The sequence below is a fragment of the Pseudochaenichthys georgianus genome, chromosome 9 (genome assembly GCF_902827115.2).
Source record: "Pseudochaenichthys georgianus chromosome 9, fPseGeo1.2, whole genome shotgun sequence".
NCBI classification, from domain to species: domain Eukaryota; kingdom Metazoa; phylum Chordata; class Actinopteri; order Perciformes; family Channichthyidae; genus Pseudochaenichthys; species Pseudochaenichthys georgianus.
This window is the reverse complement of record NC_047511.1, coordinates 6212061-6225182: the sequence shown is the minus strand read 5'-3', so window position 1 is coordinate 6225182 and position 13122 is coordinate 6212061. Positions and strand designations below refer to the sequence as shown.

Genomic DNA, 13122 nt, shown 5'->3' with positions numbered 1-13122 from the left:
CACAGTTCATAATTCAACTTAAAGGTGATGTCACTTTATTATTTATGTATTCTTTATTATTTATTTTGTTTTGTTAAATGATAATTTGCAGTATGAATCACACTGTTTAAAATAAATGTTAAGAGTTCAGAAGCTAAAGATGTGTACGTGTGTCGTATTTGGGGGGGGGGCTCGAAAATATTCTTGAATACTGTGAATACAGTAAAATGTGTATCTATACGTCATCACAATCGGCACATTGATATGCAAATTAGGCGTTAACTAGGCCTAATTAAAATGTGCTAATTTGCATGCAGTTACCAAGGCATTGAAGGTGAAACGGATAAAACAAAAAATCACCTCACAACTTCCCCATATAGTTACTTACGTCAAGTCAGTATTTCCCCCTGAAATGTTACGTTTAAATGCAGATTAGCTTTAAATCTATAGATGAATTCAGACATGTTAGTAAAACTAACACCATTTATATGTGTTTCTTGGAAGTTTTATTTCCATTAGAGTGAAAGAAAACATTGAAGCAAAATAGACCAAAATAACGAGTAGGCTACATGAAAAAACTGTCTTTTTGCCTGAAATGTCCTTAAACAGTAACTTCATAATTTTGATTGTTGGCTGCTCATTTAATAACTATTATTTTACTAGTTTGTTGTCTGCTCTTGTGTGTAGTGAATACTAAAGAAGGCCATTGTCTCTGTGTTAGCTGATTATTTTTGTAGAATTTTGTTGAGTATTAAACAATTACGTGAGTGTGAGGGTATTAAAATAAACTGGTCAGTAAGTCAGAGATGTGCAACTATATTTAACTTTTTGTTGTAAAACTTTTTTTTAATAAATGATTATGGGAAGTGCCCTTTTTCTCACTTGAGCACCCGCCCCCCAAAATGTCTGTGCACGTCCCAGCTCTATACGTAACATCACTAACTACCCTTAACCCCGTGACGTTTCACACAGAGATTAAGGAATAGACGATAGGAGCAGATTTTTTGACTTTTCTACTGCAGCCCTGGGCTAGTGGGCTCGCGCGTGTTTCATTTATAGAAGTTGGTCGAACGGCTGATCGCGCGCAGGCTGACTGAGCGGAACCTTTTCTCTGGAAACCATGATTCCTTCCGGAAGAAAACTAGGCTGCACCAGCTGGCATTGCACTGGACCCGTTTTCTAGATAATGTAACAACTGTTTGACTTGCAAAGTAGGATAATAAGTTGTATCATACACAGTAATGAGGTATTAAGTTGATAATACATTCATAACCTGGCTGCTGGCTCACATTAGCAGCTTTACCGTTAACAGGCATCCGGTAACGCATCGCTTTAAAAGTCAACCCCTAGGTGAGATACCGTAAATGACTGCGACTATTAACTTGTAGGCCTTTATCTAAGGGTAACTGCAGCTTCTGAAGAGGTCCATGATGCTGTGAACAGCACATTATTCACAGACCGCTTGTAGTAAAGTATTCCCTGGGACAGATGTGTGTATTTTATATGAAGATGATTTTATTTTTGCGGTTAGCGTAAGTTGCGTCTGACGGACACCATGGATGAAGAACCAGAGAGAACCAAGCGCTGGGAAGGGGGCTATGAGAGGACTTGGTAAGATGTATCTAGGGAGATTATTGTAGATGTATCATGTATGTGCTATAATTTGACGCAATATTGTTTAATGGATGTGTTACAGGGAAGTGCTGAAGGAGGACGAATCTGGATCCCTGAAAGCCACAGTGGAGGAGATCCTGTTCCAGTCTAAGAGGAAGAGGTGTGTGTGTGTGTGTGTGTGTGTGTGTTGTGTGTGTGTGTGTGTGTGTGTGTGTGTGTGTGTGTGTGTGTGTGTGTGTGTGTGTGTGTGTGTGTGTGTGTGTGTGTGTGTGTGTGTGTTAGTTAAAGGTCTATGAGGTTCAGGGTTGCGTTCGGATAGTTTAAAAATCAGCTCCTAAATTCTAACCCTATCGTCTATTCTTTGACCTCTGAGTGAAACCTCACGGGGTTAAGGGATAGTGGATAGGAGAATTAAAAAGGACTTAGGAGAAGAGACTGCGGTACTTTAGAGAATCCGAATGCACTTTCACTATCCGACGTGTTTATGATGCGCCAGCGGACGTCATTGTGTGCGTCTGCTGCTGTGGGGAAACCATGGAAACTACAGTTTTCTATACAGCGGACTACAACATGGATGTTTAATAAGAACGAGGGACTGCTGTGAACTCATCTAGAGACTCTGCACCGTGCTCTGATGCTGCTGCTTTGCTTTATGAACGTGGACAACAGAGAAACATATTCTTCAGGACCAAAGTTGGAATTGAAATAAAAAAGGAAAGTGAAACTTATGCTCGTCACCCTCTCCCTCCGGTCCACATTAATACAAATGATCCCAATACGTATGATTGTATGAACTAAAGATCTTAAAATCAATACAGATGTATTTATTATAAACGTTAGTCCTTAACATCTATCACTGTGTATATCACCATTCAAACATCTTTTAAAAGTTGAACAAACTCCACAGCTCAGTAAAGACTGTGAGATGTTGACTTTATTTGATCATTTCAGTGAAAACTAACGTTCATATTTCTCTCTTTGATTATAATACTGATGAACGTTCAAAACAAAGCACTTTGGCAACTTACCACCTACGTTTTAAAAAGCTTAATAAGCACCGTAACTTTCATGATATAATTTCTCCGTCATAATTGTTTCCGTGAACGGCTGATTGTTGAGTGACGGCAAATGCTGCGGCTGCAATGCATTGTGGGGCAGCATTTTCTCCTCTCCTTTCGGTAAGGGAGGTCCAGTGGTTCCTAAGATAAAGGAGGTTATAAAGGAAGTTTGAAACCTCCTTTCCTTTCATTTAGAGAATTGGAACGGCACTTATCATGGCTGCCACTGAGGGACTTCCGGGTCATTTCAGTCCGTTAGGAAGGTTCCTAAGCTAAACGGACTATTGGAACGCAGCCCAGGACTCCGCTACGTGTTCCTGTAGCTCATAGAAAGCAAACCTTGGTGTTGGGCCTGTAAGCCGTGGGTTCAATGGGGCCGCTCTAGCTTTCAGCATTACAAAAGGCACAGCGCCCTGTACCTTGATGTTATGTACTTACATGTAATATACCGTTCCAGAGCTGGCTCCACTTGCATCTGCAACGTGGTTTAGCTGAGCCAATGTCACTTCCCCAAATCTACCCGTTCCAGGCCTCTATCAGCTTTAAACTCTTCAAGTTTGCAGAGCTCCTTCAGCCAACTTGTCCATCCCTGTGCAGCCAAGGCTGGACAATATCCTCCAAACAAGTTCCTTTCTGCACAAGTCTTGAAGAATCCTTTTGACGGATAGGACCATAGTTGCCAAGATTCCTAAGTGGTCATAGATTGAGCTGACATTAGATAGGATCCCTCTTCAGGTTGTGTGTCTGATTATCCAAGATTGTGTGTCTGCATCCAAGATGTCCACCACCAAAAATGAGTGTAAATACCATATAGAAGACAACCACACCTTACATGTGACTCCTATAGATTATACCAAATGTCTGTTGAATGTTTTCCCCTGGCTGCTGTATTGCTTTATATTCATTGATATACTAACAGTCTGCACTGGCCACTTCCAAAAAGAAAGCCGTTAATCCAAAATGATTGTTAATATAATCTTATCTGCTGCTCTTTTCTCCTCATAGGGTGATCGAGAGCCATGGACAAGTGAGGCTGGGAATGGTAAGTGAGTTCTGCATCCTTGCCTCAGAACCTTCAATGTTCTGTGTGCTTCCAAATAATCCCAAGGGTTCCAGGATCGCATGAAGGCACCTATTCCACCACAATAGCTTTGTATACATTTTAGTAAATAGCCAAATAACCTTTTTGTGTATACAATTACTGTTTGAATGGAATCTTATTATCAGACTAAATGCAGAGTTTAGAACAAATTATTGTTTCTTATTTACAATATAACAGTTAATATAACACTCAAGTAGTATAGAGAAGAAGATTAACCTTTCAATTCAGTTTTTCACTCTTGTATTTATTTTGTACACACACACACACACACACACACACACACACACACACACACACACACACACACACACACAGGACTGAGCCGCTGCCGCCTCGTCAGGGCAATGTAGCTTGAAATAACTCTTGCAGCAGGACTTAATTTGGTATCACAACACTACTGTATGTGCCCTAGATGCGTCACCTCCACGTGGTAATTGACTGTTCCAGAAGTATGGACGACCATGACTTAAAACCAAACCGCCTCACCTCCACTCTGAAGGTACGTCCCGCAGCAGAGCGTCACTCTGCACCAGCAGTATGTGATGCCATGAGGTGTAAAGCCACGTCTCTTTTCTCCTCTCCTCTGCAGCTCATGGAATCTTTTGTTGATGAGTATTTTGACCAAAACCCCATCAGTCAGGCAAGTTTATACGTTCATGCTTATGTTTACACACTGGCTGTGTTCTATTCGAGTCATGGTTGCTCAACAGGAAGCTACTTTTGGCAAAGGCTTCTGCCTCAAAATCTGTGATAGGAATTTCTCATTATTTTTGAGATTTCTTTGACAAATGATTAACGTAACTCAAAGATTAATAAGTAAAACTTGTTCAACGATGTTGCTGTAAAATAGACTACAATTTATTTCACAGGTTCTTAAATTATTTTGTAATATTCCTAACAGGGATTAATACCAAGTGTCTAAGCTTTAACAGCTAATTGAGATTCTGAAATAGTTGTCCTTAAAGCCCAGCATGAGAGAGAATCTTTTCTCCTCCTTTATGAATACATTGTTAAAGGAACCATTTTGATCAGCAACACCACACATCATTTGTCCTTAAAGACAGCACTGCTGCTGTCAGACCAACATCACTGAATGGTTGTTGTAGAACGAGACAATATCTGCAAACAAGTTTCACAGTGGCTGACCTGACGACTTGTGTTGTGTGACTATAGCTGGGCATTATCACCACAAAGAATAAACGGGCTGAGAAGCTGACCGACCTGGCAGGTGAGCATCACACGAACTGCTAAGCCTTTTCCCACAGCCTTGTCTTTAGTTTGAAACTTTGCCGTGATCATTCATTCCCGGGAAATGATTCTGCAGGAGTAATCGTACTTATCGTCTCCAGCTTAAATGTGCAAAGGAGAAACACGAGCCATGCTATGTGACGTTTATTGAAATGAGAACACCGCAAATAAGATCAGCACAGTTTGGACGGGACGACAGTCATTTCATCCTGCTGATCCTCATAAAACAAAGTTCTCAAACTTGACAGTAAGAAAATAAGTCAAGTTAAAAGACTCTGAACAAGTAGCAATTTGTGAGTTACAGTTATGATGTACTTGTTGTGTAATAGAAGCTTCGAATGAAGAACCAAGCACAGTCTATTTCAAACTGAATCTTTACTTTATATTCCTTAAACAGTTTCCAAAAAGAACGGTGGAAGACAGAGAAAATGCACTCGACATGCTCGTATTCAATTTTTTATAACAGGAAGCAGCCAGAGGAAGAGACATACTTGCACTTCAAAATAAAAGCATTTCTTGTGAAACGTACCTTTTAACTTATATCAAATAATCAAATGTTTTACTGCCTTAAATAAAACAAGTTACAACAGTACTAGCATACTTGTCTACTGGCAGTCAACAGCAACAATACATGTGTAGTGTTAGTTTGCATGTAAACTACAGCCTGCGGTCTGTGAAGTGCCGTGCTGCATTTATGTACCGTGTAGTTTTGTTTTACCACCAGGAAATCCAAAGAATCACATTGTTGCTCTGAAGAAAGCAGTCACCACTTTGTGTGTTGGAGAGCCGTCCTTATACAACTCTCTCAACCTGGCCATCCAGACACTCAAGTAGGTTCTGCCATGTTTATATTCTACATTGGTTTCTGTGATGTCACTGAAAGTCACTCAGCTGGTGTCTGTCCTTGTATGAAGGCACATGCCTGGACATACGAGCCGGGAGATCCTCATCGTCCTCAGCAGCCTGACTACATGTGACCCAGCCAACATATGTGAGCTGATTAAGGTGACGTTGAACCCTAAACCCTTCCTAAGAGAGCGCAGTCAAAGGCTGCCGTTAGGCTTCTGAGTTTACTACATATTTCACATTTCATTTTTTATCTGAGTGTAACCGTGTGTGCCCTGTCAGACCCTGAAGGCTCTCAAGGTGCGGGTGTCTGTGATTGGCCTGTCAGCTGAGGTCCGGGTGTGCACAGTCCTGACCAGAGAGACGGGAGGCTCGTACCGCGTCATCCTGGATGAGAGTCACTTCAAGGAGCTGCTGATGCTGCACGTCAAACCTCCTCCAGCCAGCTCTTCATCTGAATGCTCTTTAATACGCATGGGTCAGTATGCAGGCGCTCTTTCCTTCCTCTTTCTCTCCTCTAGCTGGACATCCGAGTGATAACACCAAAGTGTTGTAAACAGGCTGTGATGTAACAAACAGGCGTTCTGCTGCCATCATGTAGGACTGTTTTAAAAATGGAATACAATATTACCGAATGGGGGTTAACACGTCAGAGCTTTCATACAATCATACACTGTTGGGGCAGGTTACTTCAATATTCAGGCATCCACATATAAAACCCCACTGGTAGAATGGTAAAAGACCTGTTAGTGGGCCAAGTAAAGGAGGCCTGTTCTTGAATGATGAGGACAGCAATTTGAAGTGGTCACTCATAAACATGAACCAAACACACTAATCAAATCAAATCAGGTTTTATTTATATAGCACATTTTTAAAACGATTTTTGGTCGAGCCAAAGTGCTGTACATATAATAATTACCTTACAGTACTATTTATACAGCAAATATCAGTATGAGAAAACGACACCCTCTATCCTTAGACCCTCACATCGTACAAGGAAAAACTTCCGGAGAAAACCCCCAGTTTAAAGGGAACATGGGAGAAACCTCAGGGAGAGCAACAGAGGAGGGATCCCTCTCCCAGGACGGACAGACGTGCAATAGATGCCGTGTGTAAATCGAAGAGATAATACATTTTACAGCATATAGACCGAATGTTAGGAAATGCACGTGTCTGTAATAAGAAGATGAATCCACGAGGATGTCAGCTACAATCCTGAGGAAGCCATCAGGGAAGCAGCATGACGAGACCCAAGGCAGGACCGCAGAGACAGGTTCAGCCACGACCCGAAGTCCACGACTTAATCCAGAACTCAGGATAGAGGATCCAAGACACAGGACTACAGCAAGAGGATCAGCCTCGACTCCGGATCCCAGCGTAGATATAGACGAAAGAAAATATGCGGGAGGCTGGGTTAATCGGAACATGAGAGTTCGCAGACACAGACAGGCACACGCAGGGAGCAAGGGGCCTTAGTTGGAATTGGTGCGGGATAAGGAGGTACGCTGTGACTACGGCATAACACTCCCCGGCCTTGGATAAGCCACTCTGCAAAACCTGTTTCCCTTCAATAAAACCTCGTGAGGTCATGGAGGGAAAAGGTTGTGGATAAAGCAAAAATAGAAAGAGTAATAATAACCTTAGTTTTAAATATAAGATCCAAGTTTTTAGGATTTAAGTGAAAGAGCAAGAACCAAAATGTAGGTGAAGAGGCAGAGCGTGTCTGCGTCAAAGCACTCTCATTAGGTCATTTTATCAACTATAAGCTTCATCAAAAAGGAAGGTCTTAACCTCTCTTAACTCTTAAAACGGATAGGCTGTCGGCCGCCCGAACACAAACTGCAAGCTGATTCCACAAAAGTGGAGATTGATAAGAAAAGGCTAGAAGGCCAGAGAGAAGAAGTGAATTTTAAGTGTAAATTTAAAAACCCTTAATGTCTGGGCCGACCTCTCATGGAGGGGCAGAGTGTTCCAGAGCCTGGGGCCCACTGCTGCGAATGCTCGGTGCCCTCGGGTTTTAAGCCTGGTCTTGGGCACTATCAGCAGCAGCTGGTCAGCCGACCTTAAGGCTCTGCCTCGGGTGTAGCGATGGAGTAGTTCGGCTACATAGGCCGGAGCCAGCCCATTTAGGGCTTTAAAAACAAATAAAAGGAGTTTAAAATCTATTCTGAACCGAACTGGAAGCCAGTGCAGTGAGGCCAGAATTGGGGTGATGTGGTCACGCTTTTTATGGCCAGTGAGAAGACGTGCAGCTGCATTCTGAACTAGCTGCAGGTGTCTAATTGAGGCCTGGTCCATACCCACATACAGAGCGTTGCAGTAATCCAGTCTCGAGGTAACAAAGGCGTTAATAACCCTTTCTAGGTCTTTAAAAGATAAAAACGACTTGGTCTTAGCCAATAGTCGTATTTTGAAAAAGCAGGTCTTGACTACAGTGCTAACCTGCTTATCAAATTTAAAAGCACTGTTGAAGGTCACTCCAAGGTTCATGACGGAGGGGAGAACATTTTTATTGAGGGAGCCCAGAATATCAACCGGGGAGGCTGGAGGTCGGGGTCCTAAAAAGATGATTTGGTCTTGCTCTCGTTGAGGGTGAGGACGTTTTGGCTCAGCCAGGATTTAATCTCTGTTAAGCAGTCCATCAACTGCTGTAGTGAGTTGGCATTTTGATTGAGAGGCAGATAGATCTGTGCATCGTCAGCGTAACAATGGAAGGGGATGTTGTGTTTTGTGAGAATTGAACCTAGGGGCAGTATGTACAGTAGAAAAAGGATGGGGCCCAGGATCGAGCCTTGGGGAACCCCACAGGTAAGAGGGGCTTTGGCAGAGGAGAAGGCACCCAACTGCACTGAGAAGCTACGGTCTGTCAGGTAGGACCTGAACCATGCAAGAGCAGAGCCTGTGATGCCAGCGGACTGTTCAAGCCGTGACAACAGGATGCTATGGTCCACAGTGTCAAAGGCAGCAGTCAGGTCTAACAGCACCAGGACAGCTGGGCTACCTGAGTCGGCGGCTAGGTTATTTGAAGTCAATGTAATATATACCGTTCTGCTCTGCCACATACTCACTGGAGGACAACGTTTGATTACTGCAACACTGAACGTTTGAGTAACATTTCTATCAAAACTGTCGTGCCCAGCTACATTTCTTAAATGTAAGAATTAATTTGTGATAAAAGGAATACTTAAAGGGTACTTCAGAGTAACAAGGGGTGAGTTGTTGATATACAAATACATATTTTGTTGAAGTAATCCTCTAGGTTTTGAGCAAAACACTTTTGAACACTAAGAACAGTCCATCCCCTTAAGATCAGAAAGCAACAAATCAAATCTTTCTTTTGTGTCAGAAAAATATATTCCTTTTTTCTCCTTATTAAAATACTAAGTTTGATGTTTATATTTGTTTGATGTTTATATTTGTCCCTCGCCAACTTGTTTTCTCAGGTTTTCCTCCACACATCATCGCCTCCCTCACTAATCAGGATGCCAAGCCTTCATTCAGCATGTCGTAAGTTGTTATTGACAGGGTGGTCAGGACTCTGAGTCGCCACTGTGTACTGACGTGAAGTTTATTTTTCCTTGTGTGTGTCTCCAAGGCACCTGGACAGCAGCAGTGGTGCGGGTCTGTCTCTGGGAGGATACTTTTGTCCGCAGTGCCAAGCAAAGTACACGGAGCTACCTGTGGAGTGTAAAGTCTGCGGTATGTGTGATACAAGATTTGAGTCTGTGTGTCGGTATTAGATAAGAGAACACTTTTCTAAAACAGTGCTGTAGTTGCAGCAGTCTCAAAAGTAGTTTTGCTGCATGCACAAACATGTCTTTTTTTATTTGTGTTATTTAAGCTCATGTACTCAAAAATACAGATGTGCTCTGACTACAGGTTAGTTTGGACCAGGTATCCTACTTTGGGACTTCAGGGGAAAAGCACAAGCTTCCGGTCTGAGTGCTCAGCTTGTCTGGTCTACAAGCATCAATATTAGTTATGTGGCTAGGTTAAGGAGGAGGCAGTCAGAGGAAGAGGGAGGGAGGGAGGGAGGGCAACGACACCCTCCCTTCTCACTGGCCTGGGTAGCCCAGTGCAGCAAGTCAGTTTAGTCGCTCCCTGCCGCCATCACCAACTTGCGAGGCAGCTAGTTACTGCATCTAATATGAGTATTTTTTGCTTTTCGGATGTGCTGCATCACAAATTAGGCAAACCAAAAATGAAGATGGTGATCTACAAATGTGCAAATAAATGTTATATGCACCAATAGATCAACAAGCGCATAAATATGACTTTTCTTATAAACCTATTACATTTTTATGTGAAATGTAATCTATGTATTTCAGGGTTCTTACGGTCATTAAAAGCCTGGAAAAGTCATGGAAATTCAAAATGCTAATTCCAGGCCCTGGAAAAGTTATGGAAAGCAATATTTCTCCCAAAGTTTTGGAAAAGTCATGGAAATGTAACTAAAATTGCATCAAATATAATTTATATTTGATCTAATCGCCGAAATAGTAATACTGTAATGATAATAAATGCTGTATAGTAATGAAACGTAAAATGGCATTTAACTGTCGAGGTATTTTGCTGGTGAGAGGTTTTAGTTGCTTTACGTGTAGAAGCTAGTAAGCCTATTTGATTTGTTTTAGATCGGCACAACATGTTTCAAACCTTATTTTCCTGTTCCATGTTAAAATAAACCATTTTCAGTGGTACCGCTGAGAAAGAGTAATGTTTTTGGTCATGGAAAATTAGGTAAAGGTCATGGAGAGGTCATGGAAAATCATTGGTGAGAAAGTGTATGAACCCTGGTCTTTACAGATTAAGTCACGCATGTTCCAAACATCGCTCTGTATTTTTTGTGGCCATTCCTTAACACAACAAAATAAACAACACATGTTTTTTGATAGTGAAATATTTATGGATCATGGGTGGTCCTAGTGTGTAGTTTTAAATTGTCTTCCGTGGATTACAAGTATTAAAGTCCAATAAAAGACCTCCATAATGCTGCATAACTTTGACTGTGTGTGACGTATCGTCTCCTAGGTTTGACTCTGGTGTCGGCGCCCCATCTTGCCAGATCCTTCCACCACCTTTTCCCGCTCGCAGCCTTTACAGAGAGTCCTGTGGAGGGGCTCCAAGACGACAGGTGGCTCTGACACACAAACACACTAGCCTCACATGCTAAAACTGTGTCTCTCTGTATCTTAACCTGATCTCATTTGGTTTCAGGGTCTGTCAAGCTTGTCAAGGGGAGCTGAAAGATAAAACTGTAAGTACAATAGCTTAATATAATGGCATATAAGGATATAGTTCTAATGAAGATTGTTTAAATTGGATGCAATATTAGTATAAAAAAAGATACTTGATATCTCTTTGCCAACAGAAAAAGAAAAGAAGTCCTAAGCATACAAAGTAGACATTTTCTTAATTTACAAATTGCACACAGTACTGATAGTGGAACATATACAAATACTTTTTAAATATTGTTACAATAGTGCTATCTTCCTAATTAAACATTGACTTTATAAGTACTCTCATTCTCTACAACAAATGACAGGACTTTCTCAAACTAATCCCAAAATAGTGTTTCAGGTTACTGGACAATTTACTAAAACTAAAATGCAATATCCAAAACACATGTTATTCTTTAAAAACATATCTATAAAACAAATGTTTTAAGGTTGTTACTCCATAGCTGACCGGCGCAGACTGAAAACTCATCTCTTTCGACTCCACTTCGAGCGATACAATGAAAACATTTTTGTACATACATACTAACAAAGCACTTATATACTAACAAAGCACTTGCATACTAACAAAGGACTGGCTTATCTAAAGCCAGTTGAGTAGCACTTGAAATGTTTGGCTCTATGAAACCTGATTAAATACTTATATGATTCTGTTTTCTTCAAGTCTGTGTCTTCTTGGTCGAACGCACTTATTGTTATTCGCTTTGGATAAAAGCGTCAGCTCAATGTAATGTAATAAATTGCATGCTTGATGTCTTCCTCACTTAAAACCTTCTAGCCGTGGAAACAACAGATAGATTTGTTTAGAAAAGTCCAGTGGACTCCAGGCTTCACACATCATATATGCCACTGGATGAATCCAAGCCACTTTTGACTTGTTCCAAGCATACGTTGGCATTCCTTTTAGTGGAGTTTGGTCCTAAAGCGCCTTTTCCACAGCTTCTGTAGACAGCCTCTTATTTCTCAAAGATTTGATTACCCGTCACAGAAGGTACCGTTTAGCTTGTATAAAACATTTGTAATACACCCGATCGTCTTCAGTTACAGAGGGGTACTTTGTAACTGATTAGACCATTGGAAAAACAACAAATGATGCAAAGTATATCCACATTGTTTTTAGGAATAAAATTACAAATGTTATACCTGTTTTATTAGTAAGTCCAGTAGAGGGATGAAATGCTGGCGCTGCAGTTCATCATCTGTGCCTTGTCCACCCTAATCTTTATCACGTCCATTATAACAAAAGTTCCAGATACAAAAGGCATGACTTACAAACCAGAAATTTGGTATAGACATTTTTTTGAGTTCAAGTCCCGGCAAGACCAAGTGCTACCGAAGTGTCCCTGAGCAAGGCACCGTTCCCCACACTGGTCCCCGGGCGCCGTTCAAAATGGCAGCACACTGCTCCTAACACTAGGATGGGTCAAATGCAGAGAAACAATTTCCCCACGGGGATTAATAAAAGTCCATCTTTTTTTTTTTTTTTTTTTTACAAGTCCCCAAACTATGTGGAACTACAATGGTTAACACTTAATATTAAGTGTGTACTTGCATTCATTTGATCATTGCTAGTTAAATCCCTTTATCCATCTTTATGTATCTGCTCTCTCTCCCTATGTCTCAAGGCATTCACCTGTCCATCGTGTCGCAGTGTATTCTGCGTGGAGTGTGACCTCTTCATCCATGACTCGCTACACTGCTGCCCCTGCTGTCTTCACAGTCAGAGCCCCACCTGACACTGAGGGGCTGACTGTCCCACACAGACTGAAATAAACTCATAGGTCATGTGCCCTTATTGGCTCATCACATCGATCGTATAGGCATCGCCCACCTCTGGCAGAGTAACATTGAACACAGGCTATGGATCATCCACATGGTTACAAGGTTCAAAGGTTTTGAAGATATGCAAAAAGAAATGTTTGGTTTGGTTGATCCTTTCATTTTGAAGGTGGAAGCAGTTTGTTGCTATATCGACCATGCTGGCCGAAGAGCTTCTCCTTTCTAGCGTTTCTGTTACTGCTGTTAAATGGCACATTGC

The 13122-nt window shown here is 41.5% G+C and overlaps 1 protein-coding gene across 2 annotated transcripts; it reads left to right on the top strand.

Annotated features, from left to right (window-relative positions):
• The first annotated feature begins 929 nt into the window (after nt 1-929).
• Nucleotides 930-12879, top strand: gtf2h2 (general transcription factor IIH, polypeptide 2). Of its 2 annotated transcripts, XM_034091425.2 has the most exons (15): nt 930-1329; nt 1511-1590; nt 1676-1753; nt 3657-3693; nt 4166-4252; nt 4343-4393; nt 4927-4981; nt 5726-5831; nt 5916-6006; nt 6130-6325; nt 9291-9354; nt 9443-9546; nt 10879-10981; nt 11065-11104; nt 12710-12879. In XM_034091425.2, exons 2-15 carry the CDS (start codon nt 1535-1537, stop codon nt 12818-12820), a joined length of 1179 nt encoding a protein of 392 aa, XP_033947316.1. In that variant the 5' UTR covers nt 930-1329; nt 1511-1534; the 3' UTR covers nt 12821-12879. The 2 variants fall into 2 exon arrangements, with proteins under 2 accessions (XP_033947316.1, XP_033947317.1); XM_034091426.2 differs by having other exon boundaries at nt 930-1590.
• Nucleotides 12880-13122: the final 243 nt, after the last annotated feature.

What these genes read in the sequence shown, in the direction of transcription:
- gtf2h2 (XM_034091425.2), top strand. Translation starts at nt 1,535, where the DNA reads ATGGATGAAGAACCAGAGAGAACCAAGCGCTGGGAAGGGGGCTATGAG. An exon ending in TTCCAGTCTAAGAGGAAGAG is followed by an intron (nt 1,754 to 3,656) that starts GTGTGTGTGTGT and finishes TTCTCCTCATAG; the next exon opens with GGTGATCGAGAGCCATGGAC. An exon ending in ACCAAAACCCCATCAGTCAG is followed by an intron (nt 4,394 to 4,926) that starts GCAAGTTTATAC and finishes GTGTGACTATAG; the next exon opens with CTGGGCATTATCACCACAAA.